General features: G+C 42.0%; 1 protein-coding gene and 1 long non-coding RNA gene across 4 annotated transcripts in view; one reads left to right on the forward strand and one right to left on the reverse strand.

Moving 5' to 3' along the window:
- The window catches only part of UBE3C (ubiquitin protein ligase E3C), an 885810-nt gene that overhangs the window by 468452 nt on the left and 394425 nt on the right, over positions 1 to 22933 (forward strand). For all 3 annotated transcript variants that reach the window (XM_069211153.1, XM_069211154.1, XM_069211155.1), the window contains exon 16: positions 10332 to 10436. In XM_069211153.1, coding sequence (XP_069067254.1) covers positions 10332 to 10436 — 105 coding nt within the window. The remainder of the gene's footprint in view (positions 1 to 10331; positions 10437 to 22933) is intronic.
- Positions 3396 to 6958, reverse strand: LOC138261789 (uncharacterized). The gene is made up of 2 exons (XR_011199152.1): positions 5831 to 6958; positions 3396 to 3762 (listed from the first exon to the last, which is right to left on the reverse strand). It is a non-coding gene; the product is annotated as an uncharacterized lncRNA (long non-coding RNA).

The following is a 22933-nucleotide window of genomic DNA, read 5'->3' on the forward strand; positions in this document are numbered from 1 at the left end:
GACCCGCAGAATATAAATGTTGTGTAGCACAACCCGGCATAAAGCCGGACTGCTCAGGGTTCATAAGTGCTGTGATATATGGAAGCAGTCTATCAACTACAGCCTTGGCCAGAAGCTTGGCTTCCACATTTAGAAGGGATACTCAGTGGCTATGGTGCCCAGTCTTCCGGGGGAGAGGCCCAGTTTGAGGAAAACCAAACTTTCGGCGTGATGCCAATCTGGCAGGAGTGTTGCAGCGTCTGTGGGAGCAGGGATAGCCTGTAGGAATGACTTCCCTAATTTAGACATGAATACTTTAAGAAATTCTCCAGGAAGCCCATTTGAACCTGGGTCTCTACCCGACTAGATCCGCGCCAACGCCGATGAAAGCTCAGTCTCTATGAGCCCCTCATCAATCCGCGTTCATGTGTCATTTGACAGCGTCTGTAAAGGTAATGTGTCTACAAAATCCTGATATGTTGATGACGTAGCAAGTCCTGTCTTGTGTACGTCACACGAAAGAACATCTCAAATCTATGTGCTGTCTCCTGTGGATCTGTCACCAGGGCACTGTGTCTAAATGGAAGAGGGATCCATGTGCTGCTGATAGGTAAGTTTAACTGGGTTGCGTTGGATAGTGGCCTTTCCACGCATCTGCCAGTCCCAGGACTGTTCCAGCTGTGGAAAGTTTAGAACTACCAGTTCTGGGCACCCCATTGTGTGTGCGGCTTCTGTTGACCTATGGGTGCATGGCGTCATTCCAACCACCTCCGGACCCCTGAGGCCATTCCAGAGGTTTCCCCACAAATGTACCACACTGTCCACAAAGGTCTGTCCTGTGGGGGGGGGGGGGGGCGGTAGGCAATCTTATATACAACTTAAAGTGAGAACTTCGCCCTAGAACATGCCCCTCACAACTGTGTATCTGCCTAGGTGATCTGTCCAGGTCTGTACTAATTGAAAGGGGACCGTCTTCTGAATTAGAATGCTGGTGCCCCTGGACCCCTTCGTGAACCCTGAGTGATAAACCTGTCTTACCCATAATGAACCAGGCAGGGAGCATTAGTATACCCATAAGATGAGTCTCTTGTAACATCAAAATGTGAGCCCTGCCATTTTTGCATATTTTAAGACAGTTCCATGTTTGACCCTGCCGAGGACTCCCCGGATGTGCCACGACGCAAGGGGACGGAAAGAGTCAGATCACACCAGTCTCCTCAGGCCCCATATTAGGTCATTGTATCCCATCTGCCACTGCTCCAGGAGGAGTGAGATCTGTTTAATCGCATCTTCGAGGGGTCATTAGGCCGGGCTCCCTCCGTGGTCTGTTAGAAGTCTGAATCTGTTGGTGGTGGGAGGTGATGTTTCATCGTCACACTCTCGTCAGTCCCGCGGAAAACCTCCTCCGGAGTTTCAAAGACGTATGTTTGAGACTCGAGCACCACCCACAGCCGGGTAGAGTAGCAAATACTTGAGTTCCCAAAGCCATTGTTTGGCAGCGATAAACAATTGACGTTGCTGCTGGACCATCTTCGTGTAGTCAGGGAGGGAAAGTCATGATGGGAGATGCTTGGTAGATGTTCTTGGGTTGCAAGCATGCAAACCTGACTATCGCGTCTCTGTCCATATAGATTAGGATCCGGGCAATGATTGGTCGAGGGCATGCTCCCGGAGGTGGTTTCTTGGTTAGTGCCCTCTGTGCTCTTTCGACCACGAAGCACGGGGAGAGGATTTCCTCAGGGACAATGGAGTGCAGCAATTTGGTCAGGAAAATGTCTACAGACCGCTCTTCACAGCCCTCAGGGTAGCCCACAAATCTCAAGTTATTACCTTGGGCTCCTCCTCTTGCCTCTTCAACCAGCAGAGCCAATTCCTTAGTCACCGCTTGTAGTGCTTTCCTCTTATTTAGTTTCTAAGCACTAACATAACACAACAGAAATGCACTTCTGAGGTCAAAGAAGACTTTTATTGTTATTTTATTCTTCCCCAACCACAATGTTTATGAATGAATGACGAATTAGTAGCTTTCAAGTCCGCGTTAATCAAACAAAATATATCAGTTTGCAATATACACAGCAGGTTATATTTATAAGATATTGAATGCAAAGCAAAACAAATACTTCACCGTGTAGGAACTATTTACAGCTACATCTTTCTAAGGTCTGCAAGCTGAGACCCCTGTCAGCCGCGAGAAAGAGTGTCATCTACCCACACGGGATGCTGGCAACTGGCGCCAAGCTCCAGCACGAGGTCCGGCAGATTCGAATCTGACTCTCTGCAGCCTGTTACATTCGTTACAAAGGTGTGCCCCCTCCTCTCAGACCTGGGAAACTGAGCAAGCCTTTTGGAGACTGGCCAGGTCTCCAAGACTACTCCTGTTCCCAAGCTCAAGGGAAGAGAAACGACGCCCATGTACTCTCTCTTATCAGGTCTAGTCTACTGTGAGAGCAAAACATCTTGGTTCTCTGGTGCAAAAACACAGCTTGGAAAAATACAGAACTCCACGTTAAAGGCAATGGGCAGCTAACCTAAATATCAAATGCAATGTCATGTTAAAGGCAATAGGCAGCTAACCTAAATATCAAATGCAATGTCTAGTGTCATGTCAAAGCCAATAGGCATCTAAGCTGAATACAAAATGCAATGTCTTATATCATGTCAAAGCCCATAGGCAGCTGAGCTGAATATAAAATGCAATGTATAATATCATGTCAAAGCCAATAGGCAGCGGAGCTGAATACAAAGTGTAATGTATAATATCATGTCAAAGCCAATAGGCAGTTAAGCTGAATACATCATGTCAAAGTCAATAGGCATGCAATGTCAAAGCCAATAGGCGGCTAGACTGGATACAGCATGTCAAAGCCAATAGGCAGAATACAGAATGTAATGACTAATGCAATGTCAAAGCCCATAGGCGGCTAAACTGAATACAGAAAGCAATGGCTAATGCCATGTCAAAGCCAATAGGCACAATACAGAATGTAATGACTAATGCAATGTCAAAGCCCATAGACGGCTAAACTGAATACAGAAAGCAATGGCTAATGCCATGTCAAAGCCAATAGGCACAATACAGAATGTAATGACTAATGCAATGTCAAAGCCCATAGACGGCTAAACTGAATACAGAAAGTAATGGCTAATGCCACGTCAAAGCCAATAGGCGGCTCAACTGAACAAAACATACCATGTGCTACTGGTGAACATTGAGCAACTAATATGCGCAGTGGTGAAACACAAAGTCATTGGTCAAAACAAAACTCCATCAAATAGCAGGACATTCCGCCCTTTGACCAATGAATTTTTGTTTCACATATCTCATATTTCAAAAAAAACAAAAAAAACATCAGCACAAAAAAAACATAGTGAATTAACACATTGATTTCATAACCTTTCACATCAGATACATCTACATAGAAAAGACTGGGCATTTTTTTTTTTTTTTTTTTTTTTTCTGAATGAGTCTCTAATTCAACAGTGTTAGCAATTTGATGTGGCATGAGTTCTGCTCATGTAAAGGTGCACGGTCCACCTGAAAGGTTTTCTGGAAGGTAAGCAAAAGTCAGAGTTCCATACGAGAGGGAAAAAAAAAAAAAAAAACACAGCAAACAAGTTGAACTTCAACTGAAGGCGCAGTTTGCGCAAAATGGATCCATGGTGCTGGCACTTTACTCAGCCAGGTTCAGGTTGGGGATTCAGTCCCTTCCCCGACCCCACACGCACACACCGGAAGGGGGACCACACAGCGCACTCAGGGACAGTGGCGAAACGTGGTAGGATCTGCAAAAGAAACAAGTATGACTTTTCTTGCAAATAACATTTTTCATTTAAACTGCACCCTTCCTCTTTCTTTCCCTGTTTTATAATCAGCAGGACGTTTTTGGGGCCCTTTGTTATATTTTCTGCAGGTTCTGGAGGGTCACTTGGGGCTTCAGCCCACACATCAGTACTGAGGTTTTTATCTGCTGCGCCACAGCTTCCTTTTTCTTGCACTGTCAGAAGGGCTGGGGCAGACTCATTCTTTACCAAACCTCCATTCACTGCATTTTTGTCAAGTTGGGCCATTCTGTCTCCAATTTGTATGAATGAATCAGATTCTTTTCTAGGTATCAGCATAATTTCGATTTTTCCTTGGTAATTTGCAGCAATCACTCTCCCTAAAACCTGATCACTTTGCCATTTCTGTCCTGGTAACTTTCCTCTCCCCAACTGCTCTGTGACTGCTTGCATGACAGATTGCTTTTGTGCATGCTGCACAGTTTTTATCAAATCTAGGGGAATGGGCATCTCTCTCATCTCTGCCCACCTGTAAGTGGCCTTTTCACATTTCTGGGGCACCCACATAGCTATCCCCACTAAGGCAGAATTCTGGGTGAACACTTCTCTCTCTGCATTTTTCTCATTAACATCTGCAAGGTAATTGAACCAGTTAGGTGCAAGCCATGTGGCTAAAACATTATCAAAGAACCAAAAATCAGCGTAAAAATGACACATCTCACGTAGCTCTTGCTTTAAAATCTGACACACATTATACAACGCTGTTCCTTCTACTGTGCCAGAAAGCAACATTTCAGTCAATGAATCATTAGTAAAACAAACATGCTTTTTATCTTCAGTAGACACGAATTCAAATGGTGCACACAATTTCATTGATAATTCTTTTATCTGTGGTACTCTAGCCCTGTCTTGCAAGTACCAGATCCATTGTATGATTCTAGCTAGGGGCAGTATTTTCTTCCCTTGTTCTTGAATTACATGTACATCAGTTTTTCCTTCTTGCACTGCGCAGAAACCTAAAGTCTGCATTATTTCATTTGCCAAATCACAAGCGCGCAGCTGCATATTATTTTTCACAGTGACCATGTACAAAAGTGTTAGGATTTCTCTCAAATGAGGGCTATTCTTTTTCCAAAAATCAAACAAGCTAATGAAACTCGGGGTGTCTTGCTCTAAAATCCTTCGTTTTACTTGTGCATTTTGCAACGGTAACTCGTCGTCCGTGTTATCAGTTAAGGAATGCACTTTGGCTGCCAAAAACCCTGGCTCACACGGAAACTCAGTGCAGCTCGGAGCTGTCTTAACCCCCTCATTACTGGAATGGGACAAGGAAGATTCTTCAAAAACAGCCCTTTTATAACTTTCCGTCTTATTTTGAATTATTGTATCCTGGCTAATTTGCTCACGTAAATTCCTATTTTCATGTTCCAACTTCCTACATTTCTCCTGCATTTCTCTGTAAGCAGATAAAGGTATCCAGACCTTTCTGTCATCATTACTTCCAAAACACACGTTTTCTACATATATACAACGGGAATTATTTCTCAAAACCTTATCAGGCCTTTTAGCTACACATGCATTTTCTTCTGTAATTCCCCAAACAGAAAACAATTCACAGTTTTTCTTAGCACCATCAGGCAGTTCATCAACACATGTATTCTCAGACATGGTCTGCCGTGCTACTGTGATTCTCCAAACAGAAAACAATTTCTGTAATTCTCCAAACAACAAAAAACAATTACACTTTTAAAGTGTGCACTTAGAAATCTACTAACTCGTCAAACCCCTTTAATCACCTCTTAATGACCGACCCCACGACTCCAGGTACCAATTGTAGTGCTTTCCTCTTATTTAGTTTCTAAGCACTAACATAACACAACAGAAATGCACTTCTGAGGTCAAAGAAGACTTTTATTGTTATTTTATTCTTCCCCAACCACAATGTTTATGAATGAATGACGAATTAGTAGCTTTCAAGTCCGCGTTAATCAAACAAAATATATCAGTTTGCAATATACACAGCAGGTTATATTTATAAGATATTGAATGCAAAGCAAAACAAATACTTCACCGTGTAGGAACTATTTACAGCTACATCTTTCTAAGGTCTGCAAGCTGAGACCCCTGTCAGCCGCGAGAAAGAGTGTCATCTACCCACACGGGATGCTGGCAACTGGCGCCAAGCTCCAGCACGAGGTCCGGCAGATTCGAATCTGACTCTCTGCAGCCTGTTACATTCGTTACAAAGGTGTGCCCCCTCCTCTCAGACCTGGGAAACTGAGCAAGCCTTTTGGAGACTGGCCAGGTCTCCAAGACTACTCCTGTTCCCAAGCTCAAGGGAAGAGAAACGACGCCCATGTACTCTCTCTTATCAGGTCTAGTCTACTGTGAGAGCAAAACATCTTGGTTCTCTGGTGCAAAAACACAGCTTGGAAAAATACAGAACTCCACGTTAAAGGCAATGGGCAGCTAACCTAAATATCAAATGCAATGTCATGTTAAAGGCAATAGGCAGCTAACCTAAATATCAAATGCAATGTCTAGTGTCATGTCAAAGCCAATAGGCATCTAAGCTGAATACAAAATGCAATGTCTTATATCATGTCAAAGCCCATAGGCAGCTGAGCTGAATATAAAATGCAATGTATAATATCATGTCAAAGCCAATAGGCAGCGGAGCTGAATACAAAGTGTAATGTATAATATCATGTCAAAGCCAATAGGCAGTTAAGCTGAATACATCATGTCAAAGTCAATAGGCATGCAATGTCAAAGCCAATAGGCGGCTAGACTGGATACAGCATGTCAAAGCCAATAGGCAGAATACAGAATGTAATGACTAATGCAATGTCAAAGCCCATAGGCGGCTAAACTGAATACAGAAAGCAATGGCTAATGCCATGTCAAAGCCAATAGGCACAATACAGAATGTAATGACTAATGCAATGTCAAAGCCCATAGACGGCTAAACTGAATACAGAAAGCAATGGCTAATGCCATGTCAAAGCCAATAGGCACAATACAGAATGTAATGACTAATGCAATGTCAAAGCCCATAGACGGCTAAACTGAATACAGAAAGTAATGGCTAATGCCACGTCAAAGCCAATAGGCGGCTCAACTGAACAAAACATACCATGTGCTACTGGTGAACATTGAGCAACTAATATGCGCAGTGGTGAAACACAAAGTCATTGGTCAAAACAACACTTTATCAAATGGCAGGACACCGCTTCAAGTTTTTTACCCTTTCCTTGTAGGGTGCAAACCGAGTCCTCCACTTACAAGATCCTCTTCTCGGCCTTGGTTGGTTATCCGTTCCACTGCCTTGCGAAGGTTCTGATGGAGCAAGGCAACGTGTGAGTCAACTGCCTCAATCTTGGCGTCCAACATATCATGGGATTGTGTGATGGCAGCCAATAGTATTGCATTATCAGGACTTTGTGCAGTTTGATCACTGGGTCTAAGGGCCTTTTGTTATGTGGCTGGGATGCACATATTTGTCCATTGTGCTCTCTCTCAAACCAGTCGGATGCCTATCCTTGGTCATGGTCAGTAGGTATCTGTTTTTTACCCCATCGCTCCCAGGCGAAACCCGCCAGACCCCTAGGGGAAACACAGGCGGCATGAGCAGTCAGCTCTCTGTAATGGAAGGCCCAGTCCTGCGTTGACTTTATTAGTCGACCATGGGGGCCTACTTAGTCAGCAACAGGCACTGTACTTCCACTCGCACTAGTGCCCAAGCCGGCCACCCCAGCAGAGGAGGCAGCCGCCAGGCCAGCAAATCCCCGATTAAAAATTGTATGGTGGTGGCCCACGAGGTGTAACGTTTGTCTCAAAAGAGCTAGTAGGTGGTACGTAATGTAGATGTAATTAAATGTGAAGGGCGCATGGGTTCCTCTGTATATTTTAATCAGATCTTGGCCAAGGGGTTGGCTTTCATATGCTTACAACCATCCTCAATAGTATGCTGATCTTCTGATTGCGGGTGTCTTAAGATATATTATGCCCCAGCCAAAAACAGATTAGCTTAACGATGATAAAGTGATTCAATATCAGAATTACGCCACTCTGGGACTAGATCATTGCACTCTAAAATGAGTTGTGATAGTTAAAGGAAGTAAGTTAATAGCTGGGGTGATTTAACAAGTATTTCTTATAGATTTTATCATAAAGAGGGTATGAATGCCAACTAGTATGTTTCAAACGTTTCCATGCATTTTCACCTCTGTGCAAACCCATTTCCAAAGTGCATATTTGAAATTACAGTTATTCAGTTTAAGCAAAAACAAGAAGCAAATGCATAATGATCACAAAATGCACTTATTACGTATAGTAGAAGACCGGTCTGTTAATTGCTATTAAAATAATCTGTTGACATGGCCCACAAAATAGAATGCGTGGGCCATATACGGTGCCCACCACAAAAGAGTCAGTGCAATAATTAGCAGTTTCCCTTACATGTATTCTGTACCCAACCTGTAAAAGACTGTCAAATGGCACCCAACCGGTCAAAACCTATACAGAGCCAATGGAGAACGGATTTCAATTTACAGCAGAATACTGATAATCACATTTCACTAATATATTTGGGTAAAAGTAATTTTCAGAGAAAGATCCCAGCAAGTTGAGAGCTATACTAGCTATATTTGAAGGTGGAAATAATACATCTGGCAGCTATTGTAAAGAGTCATGGCAGAAAATAAGACTGTGTTTACTTAAACGCGTGTAGGACATAAGCAGGCGATGCCCCGAATAGAAGGAAGTTTTTCAGATTTAAAGGGATTCCCATCAGGGTGAACTTTCTTTCTGCCCAGATGAGGCAGAACCAGCATGCCATTGTTGATGGAAGGCAGTGCCCGATCTGCAGAATGTAAACTGGTCCAAATCTGCCCTCCAGAGAGTTGAATCCTCATGTAGCAGTCAATAACATACAGAGGAGACCCTGGACCAGGGGAAGCGAGGGCTTATCTAATCTGGTGCCCCGTCACAAGGCAGCAAGTATGGAGTGAGGTCGATGTACCTTGGTTGTACTACATTGTTTCTGGTGAGGTTTGCAGGCTGTTATGGACATTGATGCGTACTTGCATGTACCATCAAAGGTAAATGGATAGGGACAATAATATTTGTAGCGTGTCACCATTTTTGTTTACAAAAACGTAGGTTGCTTGGTAGAGACAAGCCCAATTCTTGCAAGAAAGAAGGACAAAACAAGCCCTCACTGCCACCCGAAGTAAAAGCAGCCTTCCGTGAATAGAAGCCTAAACCAAACTTGGAGTTAATAGAAGGTGAAGCAGTAACACAAATACATTGATGGTTTATTTCGTGGTTTTTAAATGAGCGAACATGTTACACTGGTCATGAATTTGAAACAACTGAAGCAGATGTTTGCTGCTTGCTTTCAGTAAGGCTGGAAGCAGGTTGTGCTTTTGGAGAGTAACGGTGTATGGCTGCCTGTGGGATGGCCTGATCCAAAGATTACCGTCTTGAGTTTCCAGCAATTGCGTCTCTTTTGTTTATCAAACAGAGCTTTGAGCTGGCATCTTGGGGAGAGGTCGTTCTGGCCTTTTAAAAAGAGAAAAGCTATAGGGCAGCTCTCTTTGGGTCAGACATAAACTTATATCGTGTGAACTGAACTTTTCGTTAATGGCCTTTCTGAATGGAGAAATGATACTTTTATGGCACATTCCGTTCATTTTAGTATAACATATTCTTCAGATAGTAGTACAGACATAAATGTATTTATTAAATTGGGAGATTGGAGTTTCGACCTGAGAACCGGGTAATTGACTCATGATATGCTTGACTAATGAATGTTTTTTTTATACGGCAAAGATAGTTATTTAAAGAAAAAATGAAATTGAACTGCAAATGGTGTAAATACCTTATGAAAAATATTACTTGACCATTAAGAAGGAAATTGCGGTAGGATGTTTTAAAGTATCTAGAACTGAAAAACGCTTTAGATGATTGGCATATTTACAATCCAGTTCTGGGGAAATTAGAGTCGTACTGCAAATGATTTGTTTACTAAAATCTAAGGTAATAAAGCAATATTCATTTTTGTCTATTTTTAAAGAATATGGAAAAAGAGAAGAGATTGTTTATATTACCTGAACTGAAGATTAACTATTTGTGGCTCTTTATGCATTGGAAAATACAGATTAGAAATATGTAAACTCGTGAGGAAAGATATCTAAATGTACTTTTAATGAAAACACAGAAAGGCTGATTCTAATCGACGATTATGAAAGGCCTGTGACTAAATCACTTATGCTGGAGAAATTTTAATATAGAAGTCTTTATTGAGGCCACTCAAATAGATTTTTAAAAAAATGCATTGGCTGTGAAAGGTGGGATTCAAGCAAGTTGCAAAATGTATGGGTACACTGGCTTTGTTGCCAAGCTCAAATGGCTGTTATTCAATTTTGACTATGTTTAACTATGCCTTTTGCTATGTTGTTCTTACTCTTCATAATTGATACGTTAATTGTTTAGTGATTGATTGTCGTTCGTCTTCAGCAGCAATGCCACAATAGTGACAGTATGTATTTTCTTCTTAACTACCGTAGGTTATAACTAACTTGGTGAAAATGTTAAAGGCCCGGGACACAAGAAGGCATTTTTGTCCACCAAATCACTGGCTATCAGAACAAGAAAATATAAAAGCTGACAAGGTAAATATTAAAATGTAACATAGTATGTTTTACTGCCTGTAACCCATAGCGTTTGCATTATTTTAGAGAGACTGTAAAATCTACAAAACATAGCCAGCATGGAATACCCTATTATTAGCTATAGTTCAACTTTTGGAGAAGAAAAACACAGTTTAGAAACACTTTTTTATGTTTTTGAATGGCTAAATGCTTATGTGAAACAAAAAGAACACACAGGGGAAAGTACATAGTTACCTTTGTGAAAAAGGGGGTATTACAGATTCCTTTTGAGATATCTGACTTTGATCATTGAGAATTTGCATTCTTTTGGTGATCAGTCAAGCTGGATTACATTTTGTTTGTGTTTTTTGTCTACAGAACTCATGCGAGTCTTATCACTGGTTCATAATGCTATCAGAGAAAGGTAAACACCATGCAAAAGGGATGATAATTGTTAAGTGGGAGCTGTGCTATATGCATACAATAAAATATGTTTTCAGGCGTTTTTGGACCTCTTCCAAAACACTCTAAAGACAGAGGGTAATGGTATATTCTTCCAATTAACCTTGAGAGTGGAATGACCTTCCACCAAAAGCTTCACAGGACCCAATGCGAATGTATCAACTGGTTTGGAAGTTTGACCTCCGGTATCTGGTCAGTTATTAAGCTGTTATCTTCGTGTTAGTCTTCTGTCAACCCAAACCCTAGTTTTGTCTACAAGAAACACTGTTTCAAATTCGGCCATCTGCTTGACTAGCAGGAAGTAGAACAATTGCAGCAGAAGAAGTGTGTGGTTGAAATACGTTTTTTTTTTTTTTTAAATAGTTGCAAATAGAAAATATACATTTGTGTAGCGGTTTTCTTTTAAATACACATGTTGTCTGTTCAATTATTAATTGCACTTTTTCACAAGAACGATGAATGATTTAGGAGGTAATAAAATAATCACGGCCAATTCATGAATTGAGTTTTATGAGCAAAGGTCATTTACTGTATGAAGTTGGCAAAACCATTTGATGTAATATTTGTTACTTTAGTACCTAGATACAGTTTGCTGTCAAAGCAGAAACATAGGCTTTTTTGTGCCATGCCAAGTCTAACATCTTGAAAGGAAAATCTACCCGTGTTCATTTTTTAGTTTTAAATCTGTTTTATTATTTTTAGTCAAGATACAATACAACAAACATCCCACCTACATCCAAAGGCCGGTGGGGAGCGAAATTGGTGAAATGGTAACAATAGTGGAAATTGAAGATAAAGGGGGAAGAGGCGATGGCGTAGGGAGGGAGGAGTTAAGAAGAGGAGCAGTTGTGGTGAGGGGGGTGGGTTGTTGCCCGACAGTTTTCAGAAAAAGAGCAATGCGTGCCCCAGTCACATGATGAAGGGGAGTTTCTGATGGTCTGAAAGCTACTTATCAAGAGCAGAATGATCACCTGGGTGAAGTGGGGTATTCAGAGATATGCTAGACAGGTCAGTATACAGTGGCCCCAGGTCTTGTCAAATTTTGGCAATGTGTGAGTGAATAGTGCTGTCAGTTTCTCCATGCCCTGCAGCTCTTATAATTTAAATGACGAGTCTGTCTGGGCTGGCATCATGTCAGTACCCCAGCAGGACAAAAGAGCTTGTTTAGCGGCACCAAGTGCCTATGTGATGGCCTGGCCGGTACTGATTTCAATTAATATGTTAAAGGTTTTGGAATGCCTAGTAAAATATAACTGGGGAATCTGGAAAGCTCCATGTCATACATCTCATCAGCATCTGCCAAGGCCTCCAACCAAAAGTGTTGTATTATGGGGCAGTCCCAAAGAAGATGTGTCAATGTGGCCGTCTGCCCGCACATCCTCCAGCAGTTGGTGTCTTCCCTTGGCCTCCATCTGGCCACTCTAGCGGGCATATAGTACCAGCAGTGCACTATTTTGAGCAGCATTTATTTCTCAGAGGTACTACAAGCAGAGATACAGGCTCTCTGAAGGTTGTCATGCCATTCCTTGGGGGTAAATGTGCATTTGCATTCCATCTTCCAGTGCTGTCGTGGCGATGATGTAATGGGAGTTACTCGTGCAATGAGAAAAGCATAGATATTGGAGAGGAGGTGCCTATCAGGCTGGAGGGTGAGGATCCACTTTTCTAATGGTGTGAGGGGTCGACTAGCGTGTGGGTGGATGTAGGCTTGCGGTAGCCAGTGGCGGATGGAGAGTTATTGCCAATACGCAGTGGAGGAGAGACTGTAATTCGACTGGATTTGTGGGAAATCCATAAGCCCATCCAGGCCGAAGAAGTCTTCTGTGCTCTTACAATTTGCCCCCTGCCGTTGCATGAAGGAGGACCCCTGTGCCGCTGGTGGGAAGGCTGGGTTCCCTGTTAACAGGGTCTGGGGAGAGATGCAGGAGGAAAGGTGTTGTGTTTCTTGTACTTGATCCCACACCCCCATAGTTGCTTGAATATATGGGAATATATGAATCCCTGGTGGTTGGTGGTGTCTGGGTAACCAGGGCTCTTTCCATATGTGAAGTCCAGCGACTGCCTGCTCTATAAAGCAGTGAGGTCCCACTTTATGAATGCAGTTATTATTTCTCAATATCCGAATATCTGAAGATGTGTCGCGTTCAACAAGGCTAGAGAAAATGTCAATATTGCTCCAAATCCAGTTTTATTTTAGAAAACATTTGATTCGTAGTGAAAATGTGAACACACAGGGATCCAAGAGGGTGTATGAATTTAGGCCAGCCAACACGTGTTTCGCCCCGCGGGCGCGTAAGCCAGGGCTTTCTCAAGGCTGGGGAAGAGAAAGAGATGTCATAAAGCTGGGGGGAATAAAAAAGTAGAGACAAGTGTGATTATATTAACATCGGTGAGAGGAAGCCAAGAGTCTGTGCCAGGAAAATCCCAAGGGATTACTAAAAGTAGAGACCCAATTGGCCCATGTGAATAGTCATACTATCTGAAGACATGCTTCGCAAAATCCAGATGAATATCAAAAACAAAAAATCAAAAGCCGAGCAAGTAGCGGAACAGTGCCGGATAAAGGAAGAACTTGGTGACTAGAACTAAGGTGACTAGAGTATGAAAAAAAGCATGCTTTCGAAAAGAAACTTTGTTATATTAAGGAAAAAACGTGATTAAAAACGGTAGATGTTGCTGTGCATGCAGGAAGAAGAGAGGAGAAAGAAAAGAGAGAGGGGAGGGAAGGGAGAGCAAACGTACCATTTCAAGTCATTATTTGTTCAGATAGCCAAATGATCAATCGATAATATAAGTAATAATACAGCAGTTGTCCTGAAATATAAATGTATGCATGTAACATCACATAGCTGATATCAGTAAATTATACACTAATTAACAGTTAAGGAAAGCGTTTCCGGCTAAAAGATATCAAATATTAAAGGTATGTAAGAGAACAGAGTGTTATCTGTTTGAATAGAGAATGAGCACAATTAAGGTTTAAAACTAGGCTCAAAAGAAGAAATGAAAGAAGAAAAAGCAAATGCAAACAAGTTAATGAAGTTGTCAAGAAAGAATAGCTAAAGATAAAAATGAGTGCCATTGGTTATGCCTTATGGAAACCAAATCGAAAGGAAACCACCCATTTTGTATGCTCTAAAAATTTATAATGCACTTTAAGTCAGTGAAATGGTCAACTACTTGGACCGTTAAATAATTAGAGTGAGGAAAGGAGCCGAGTATTTAGTGATAGGGGAAAAGGCTCCCCTGCGACAGGACTCACCCGTTTTCTTTAAATATGTAGTCAGCCACATTCGTCGCCTGAAGAAACATTCAAAATACAGGCGGCGCTCCGAAAAATGGCTTGCGTCTTTATACGCAGGCGGTATAAATGTGGTCTCTTGTCCTGCCTCGATGTAAACTATCGGGCGTGGACAAGAAAAAGGACTAAGAGCGCTACCAGCATACTGGTGGCACACGACATCGAAGGAGCCATCTTGGTAGTAACCAAGAGCGGCGCCATCTTAACATGGAGCAGTGCATGTAATAAAAAGTGGCTGAAAATTACAACCAAGTTATTACGACCTTGTATATCGATGGTCTATTAAGTAATAGTTTAATAGTTTGAGAGTAAGAAAAAAGGAAACAAGAAAGATTGGAGGAGATAAATGATGTTTTTTTCTGTACATATTTAATGTAGCCCTAACAACCTGAAGGGAAATAAAACATAAGAGACGGGAACAAATAAGGATGAAGTAACCATATGAGAGAAATATAAAGTTACCCTTTTAAGAAAACAAGGGTGCGTAAGCAGAGAGCAAAAGAGAAAGGAAAGAAACATTATTAAACAGATATTTAAGGCAGGAAAAATAATAAATACATTTTTACAAAAACGTTGTTACAAGAACATTGTTATAAAGAACACTCAGGTGGCATTGTTGTTAGGTATCTCAGTTTTACAGTAACCAATAGTACCACCCATAGTCTTTGTTCAGTCCGTTATTAACTGTTTCGTGTTGGATTATGAGTCTACTTTCCTCCTTGTGCAGGCGTAATGCAATGTTGCCACCTCAAGGGGTTGGTCTAATGCATCGAAGGCCACAGAATGTAATATTGCGTTCATGAGTGAAATTCTGTGAAATGTTCAACCAGTGGTGCTTTCATATCCAATTTTTGGATATTGCGATAGGGTTCTTGGATTCTTATTTTGAGCGGATGAATGGTACTGCCTATATAGGCTTGGTGGCATGGGCACCATAATATGTAGACAACATTTTGGCTTTCACAGTTTATGAAGTCATTGATATAAAACCTTTGCTCATTGATTGTAGTTATTGTAGTTTTAGAGAGGCCCCACTTGCAAATTGAACATTTGCTGCATGTATAAAAACCCTTTGGTTTTGGAGGTAGAAATGATGTTGGGGACTGATTTTGAAAAAATTATGAACAGAGTTTATCTCTGAGGTTGGGAGCCCGTCTGAAACCTATTTGTGGAAAATTGGTTATGTGTTGATTAATGGAGGGGTTATTTTGTAGGAGGTACCAGTGTTTCCGAAGGAGTTTCCAAATCAAGTGAAGACCATTATGAAATTCGGTAATAAATCGGATAACAGACTTCGTATTCGGTGTGTAAGATTTGTTTAATAGCTTAGTGCGGTCCAAGTCACGTAGTTTGTCCTTAGTTACGTTGAGTGATTGACGATTGTAACCCCTGGCCCTTAGTCTCTCAGTCATTTGGGTGGAAACAATGTCATAGTCTGTTTTGGTAGAGCAATTCAATCTGACTCTTTTATATTCACCCTGAGGAATGTTCCGGATGGTGCTTGAAGGGTGACAACTGGTGGCATGGAGGATTGAATTTGCTGCTGTCGTTTTGCGAAAGAATTTTGTGTGTAACTTGTCTTCTTTTATAAAAATCAAAAGGTCCAAGTATTCTACTGATGAGTTAGAGATTTGATAAGTAATGTCGATGCCCTATTTGTTTGGCACTAGTGACTGTAAAAATTGATTTAAAAGGCCCTTCTGACCTGGCCAAATTAACAAGATACCATCAATGTACTGGCCCCAAAAGATTATATGTTTGGAGAGATGTTCAGTTACACCGAAAACGAAGTCTGTTATCCGATTTATTACCGAATTTCATAATGGTCATCACTTGATTCGGAAACTCCTTCGGAAACACTGGTACCTCCCACAAAATAACCCCTCCATTAATCAACACATAACCAATTTTCCACAAATAGGTTTCAGACGGGCTCCCAAACTCAGAGATAAACTCTGTTCATAATTTTTTCAAAATCAGTCCCCAACATCATTTCTACCTCCAAAACCAAAGGGCTTTTATACATGCAGCAAATGTTCAATTTGCAAGTGGGGCCTCGCTAAAACTACAATAACTACAATCAATGAGCAAAGGTTTTATATCAATGACTTCATAAACTGTGAAAGCCAAAATGTTGTCTACATATTATGGTGCCCATGCCACCAAGCCTATATAGGCTGTACTATTCATCCGCTCAAAATAAGAATCCAAGAACCCTATCGCAATATCCAAAAATTGAATATGAAAGCACCACTGGTTGAACATTTCACAGAATTTCACTCTCATGAACGCAATATTACATTCTGTGGCCTTCGATGCATTAGACCAACCCCTTGAGGTGGCAACATTGCATTACGCCTGCACAAGGAGGAAAGTAGACTCATAATCCAACACGATACAGTTAATAACGGACTGAACAAAGACTATGGGTGGTACTATTGGTTACTGTAAAACTGAGATACCTAACAACAATGCCACCTGAGTGTTCTTTATAACAATGTTCTTGTAACAACGTTTTTGTAAAAATGTATTTATTATTTTTCCTGCCTTAAATATCTGTTTAATAATGTTTCTTTCCTTTCTCTTTTGCTCTCTGATTATGCACCCTTGTTTTCTTAAAAGGGTATCTTTATATTTCTCTCATATGGTTACTTCATCCTTATTTGTTCCCGTCTCTTATGTTTTATTTCCCTTCAGGTTGTTAGGGCTACATGAAATATGTACAGAAAAAAACATAATTTATCTCCTCCAATCTTTCTTGTTTCCTTTTTTCTTACTCTATAACTATTAAACCATTACTTAACAGATCATCGATATACAACGTCGTAATAACTTGGTTGTAATTTTCAGCCACTTTTTATTACATGCACTGCTCCATGTTAAGATGGCGCCGCTCTTGGTTACTACCAAGATGGCGCCTTCGATGTCGTGTGCCACCAGTGTGCTGGTAGCGCTCTTAGTTCTTTTTTCTTGTCCATGCCCTATAGTTTACACCGAGGCAGGACAAGAGACCACATTTATACCGCCCGCGTATAAAGACGCGAGCCATTTTTCGGCGCGCCGCCTGTATTTTGAATGTTTCTTCGGGCGACAAATGCGGCTGACTACATATTTAAAGAAAACGGGTGGGTCCTGTCGCAGGGGAGCCTTTTCCCCTATCACTAAATACTCGGCTCCTTTCCTCACTCTAATTATTTAACGGTCCAAGTAGTTGACCATTTCACTGACTTAAAGTGCATTATACATTTTTAGAGGATACAAAATGGGTGGTTTCCTTTCGATTTGGTCTCCATAAGGCATAACCAATGGCACTCATTTTTATCTTTAGCTATTCTTTCTTGACAACTTCATTAACTTGTTTGCATTTGCTTTTTCTTCTTTTATTTCTTCTTTTGAGCCTAGTTTTAAACCTTAATTGTGCTCATTCTCTATTCAAACAGATAACACTCTGTTCTCTTACATACCTTTAATATTCGATATCTTTTAGCCGGAAAAGCTTTCCTTGACTTTTAATTAGTGTATAATTTACTGATATCAGCAATGTGATGTTACATGCATACATTTATATTTCAGGACAACTGCTGTATTATTACTTATATTATCGATTGATCATTTGGCTATCTGAACAAATAATGACTTGAAATGGTACGTTTGCTCTCCCTTCCCTCTCTCTTTTCTTTCTTCTCTCTTCTTCCTGCATGCACAGCAACATCTACCATTTTTAATCACGTTTTTTCCTTAATATAACAAAGTTTCTTTTCAAAAGCATGCTTTTTTTCATACTCTAGTCACCTTAGTTCTAGTCACCAAGTTCTTCCTTTATCCGGCACTGTTCCGCTACTTGCTCAGCTTTTGACTTTTTGTTTTTGATATTCATCTGTATTTTGAGAAGCATGTCTTCAGATAGTACGACTATTCACATGGGCCAATTGGGTCTCTATTTTTAGTAATCCCTTGGGATTTCCTGGCACAGCCTCTAGGCTTCCTCTCACCGGTGTTAATATAATCACACTTGTCTCTACTTTTTTTTTTTTTTTTCCAGCCTTATGACATCTCGTTTTCTTCCCCAGCCTTGAGAAAGCCCTGGCTTACGCACCCGCGGGGCGAAACACGTGTTGGCTGGCCTAAATTCATACACCCTCTTGGATCTCTGTGTGTTCACATTTTCACTATGAATCAAATGTTTTCTAAAATAAAACTGGATTTGGAGCAATATTGACATTTTCTCTAGCCTTGTTGATGAACGCGGCACATCTTCAGATATTCGGATATTGAGAAATAATAACTGCATTCATAAAGTGGGACCTCACTATTTTTCTGAATCATGTTTTCCATGGAGGACTAGGGCCCAATGTCCTCCGGTGAAGTTCCCACGTATTATAATATTAAGGGGCATTTGTATACAGGGAGTCTTGTGGTTTTTTTGGACCCCCCTTCTTCTTCCTTTGGTCTATAAAGCACCAGTATTTCTCAGTACTTGGTCTAGCCCATTCCACCACGTGTCGAGGTTGCGCCACTTGATAGTAGTGCAGCAGATGAGGTATGCCCAGTCCTCCTTCCGCCTGAGTCAAGTAAGTTTGTTTCTTTGCCATGTAGGCTTTTTTCCTGGCCCAAATAACGCTCTGTATGAGATGCTGTAGTTTGCCTAGTATATTTGGGGGGATGCAGGGGAAGTGTTTGCATAATGTATAAGATCTTGGTTAATAGGGTCATTTTGACTGCTGCCAGTCGCCCGAATTAGAAGAGTGTAGCCCCTCCAAGCTGTGAGGCCTGATCTGGTTTTGGAGAATAGTATATTGTAGTTACTGTAAGCGGTGTGTCTCGGTGTGGAGTGGATCTTTAGGTCCAGGTACAGGACTCCTTGATTAGCCCATGTAAAGGGAAAATGTTGCTCAAGTTTGACTTGATCAGCTTTGGGGATAGTAAGATTGAAGATCTGATACTTCTGGAAGCTAATTTTAAAGCCAGCGTCTGTCCGAACTCCTCTATCTCCTGCATTAGTGGTGGCAAGGAGGTATATGGTTGTGTAATAGCTATCATTACATTGTCAGCATATAGAGCTAGCTTGTGCTTTTTACCTCGGATCAGTATGCCTGTGAAATATGGGTTACCTTGCAAGAGATCAGCAAATGGCTCCATGTATAGGGCAAATAGTAGTGGAGACAGGAGGTAATCCTGTCGGTACCCGTTGTCGCCTTAAATGGTTGTGACATCAGCCCATTAACCCTGATTGTTGCCTGTGGATCTGTATAGCTACTCCATATTCACCGTTTGAACCGTACGCCCAGCCCGACTCTTTCAAACACTAGGCGGAGGTATGGCCAGGTCATTCGATTGAAGGCTTTCTCTGCATCGACGGATAAAAGAAGTGCATGTTGGTGGCAAGGAGATGGCAAATTCATTTGGTGCAGTCACTGCAGCCTATCTCAGGTATAAACCTGGCTTTATCAGGGTCAAGGAGGCTTTGTATATAAGGGAAGAGGCAAGCCATCAAGATGCTGGTAAATATTTTGGCGTCAATGTTTAACAATGAAATGGCTGATATTGTGAACAGTATACCAGGTCTTTTCCAGGTTTTAGGAGAAGAGTAATGGTGGTCATCTTTATGGTGTGTGTGAGGGTGCCTGTTGTGCTAAAGATGTTGTACAACTGAGCCAAGACAGGATCTGATTGAGCAGCGAATGTCTTGTAAAAGGGTGCTTTGCATCGTTGTAGATGTTTTATGGCAGCAATCATCTCATCAGGATGGATGTCCTTATCAAGCTTGGAGGCCTCGTCTTGTGGCATCTGAGTCAAGGGTGCCTGTTCTGCATAGGATTTAGCATTGTCCAAGTCAAGTGTTTCCGCTGTGCACAGAAAAGTGTAAAAGTGTCCGAATTCTTGGGATATTTGTTCATCCTGGCACACTCTGGCCCTATATTCCCTCTATTTCATCCACCCTTTGCTGAATAGGTTGGGCATGAAGTCGTTAAACCAGTCGGTGGCCCGCTTTATTATGCGTAATATTTCTGTTTTGTATTCAAAAGAGCGTATTTGGCCTTGTCCATGTCTAATGCCCAAAGCGGTTTGCGAGCTGCTGTTAGCTGGCACCGCATTTTCTCTGATGTTGTCCTCTAATTTAGTCCGCTTATCTCGTCTATCCTTGTTAAGTCGGGCTGCGATAGCTATGAACTGCCCCTGGATGACAGCCTTCAATGTATTCCACAAAAGAGCTATAGGCACGTCTGGGATATCATTTGTGTCTATGAAAAGGCGTATGGCGTTGGTTATTTCAGATATAGAGAAGTCATCTACGAGCAGCTTATGATTAAGGCTCCACATGGGATAGGGAGGTGCCAATCGAGGCACATGGAGTGCAAACACAATGGATGAATGATCAGTGAGTCACCTGCGTGTTCCAGGTAATTGACCTGCTGGCCCAGGTCACCAATATCCCTCTTGATGTCTTTGATCTGTATTGCCATATCTCCTTTAAGGGCGGCTAGGTCCTCTCTTAGTGCTCCAAAGAGGCTCTCCAGAAATGCCTCTGCGACCGGAGCCTCATCCTCTGGTGGTCGTGAATCAGGTGCGAAAATGGGAGTAGGCGACAGCGAGGGGGCATCCCCTCTGTAATCAGCTTTCTTTGGTTGGGGTTTGGCGAACACATTCTTAGGGTGGTGTCTTTTCTGCTGCCACTGTTGGAGGACATTGTGGATCAGTGTAATATACCTGGATGAGGTAAATATGAGCCGTGGATCAGGAGGTCCTCACTGTGGTTCTCTTGAGGGCTACTGGCACGGCAGTGGAAGGCCTGGTATGCACAAGATAGCTGATGTTGTAGAGAGCAACACAGTGGAGGCCAGTGGCTAGGCCCAGGTGTGTCTAACTCTGTGGTGGTACTGCGGTGTGTTGTGCGAGGCACATCTAGCCGCAGATTCCTTATCTTAGAATTCTCTTGCAGGTGACAGACTGGAACCAGAAATTTTTCGCCGCAGGTACTCTGCATGTTGGAAGAGGGCAGTGTGTGACTCCGTAGCGACGTTGTCTAGCGGAAGTGACATCAGTGTTCATATAATCCCCTCTCCGATGTGCTGACGTCAGTTTCTTCTGTGACTATTTTCTGTGCCAAACCGCAAAGCCACTACAGAAACTGCCTAAGGGAACAGTGTGCCAAAAAAGACCTTGTTGCAAAGATGTGCAGATACTGTATCTGAACTTCTACACCATGTGCCCAACTAGGACCCGGGAGGAAGAATCCCATTACTAGTAGTCTTTCAGAAGAGCGTGGAGGAGGGAAGGGTCGGTAAAGAATCTGCAGCTCGATCCTGTCTCTACCAGATAAGGCGTCACCAAAGTTAAGTAACTTTTTCATCCGATAGAGACTTATAGCCACGTATTCCTTACCTCAGAATAGATGCTAAAGCAATACCATCCCGGAGCAGGGTCTGCAGACCAATTTAAAAAAACAATTAACTCCTGCAGAGCTGAATAGGCAAAAAGCCTGTTGCAGCGGACCTGAGTATCCAGACATTAATGTTTGGAAAATGCGTGCATGGAAACACACGTTGTAGCCTAGCCGATATCCAGGACCAGAACTCTGCATTCTAATGCAGTGGTCGCGGTCTGACACTGGTAGAATGAGCACACAAGCTTGAGGGAGTTACGTCTTGGCCAGTGGATAGCTGGATTGTAATGCAAATGCAACTCATCCTGCAAAGAGTCACTGGCTAGGACATGCCTGTGTAGAAAAGAGGCCGAACACTCTTAGGAATCAGGTGAAGAAGAATAGACTCCTCACTATAAAAACTGTGGGGAAAAAGCACAGGCAAGGAAAGCCCTAAAGGCATTGAAGAACCGGGGAATAGTGTTACCACAGCAGAGGGGCAAAAAAAGTGGTGGGAGACAACATGAACATAAAAAACTGACTCCTGAGGTGGGATTGAACCCATATCCGTCCAGTATATGGAGATTCAAAGTCGACAAGCAGTGCCACTGAGCTATAGCTCTTTGCAGTAAAAACCCATTAAAACTCATTAATCAAGCCAAAGCTGCTTTAAAAAAAAGCACAGATAACAAAGGAGGGGAAAAAAAACAAGAACCCATTTGTGTAGAAAAAGCATTGAACAATGCTGCAAGAGAAATATGGCGAAGACTTCAACACCAACTATTGATGGAGAACAACCGTTAATGTAAGAGAAAACTGCCAGAAATAAAGTAAACGCCTCTGGTGATGTTAGTAGGAAATAACGTTGACCATAGGTCCCTTTCTCTAGTCCCTGAAGGGCTGGAGACCTTACCACCTCTGAAAAAAGCAATAAAGTGTTTGGGGGTGTGGTTGGACTTCAGCATCACCATTGACCATCAATCAAGAAAGGTTGCTGCCACTTTCTTTAGACTGCTAAGGATATTGTGGAAAGCCTTTGCTGTCCTTCCTTTTTTAGCTAAAAAACTTATTGTTCAAGCTCTCATAATTTAGCGTCTGGACTATAGAAATGCTCTTTACTTCAGCTCAACTCAGTATGGAGTGAAGAGACTTCAAGTTGTGCAGAATCTCGCCGCTTCTCTTCTTATGAACATTCCAAGACATCAATCGGCTAAACCCTCCATAGTCGTCCTCCACTGGCTCCTGATGGAACAATGTATAAAATGTAAGGCCCTCTGCATTGTGCATAGAGTATTTAACGACAGGGGGCCTGTCTTCTGAGGCCCATAGCCTCCTATTATATCCTCTATAGGGTCCTTAGATCCTCTATGGCCTCCCTGATGAAGATCCCTA

Source organism: Pleurodeles waltl, chromosome 10, assembly GCF_031143425.1.
Source record: "Pleurodeles waltl isolate 20211129_DDA chromosome 10, aPleWal1.hap1.20221129, whole genome shotgun sequence".
Classification (NCBI taxonomy): Eukaryota; Metazoa; Chordata; class Amphibia; order Caudata; family Salamandridae; genus Pleurodeles; species Pleurodeles waltl.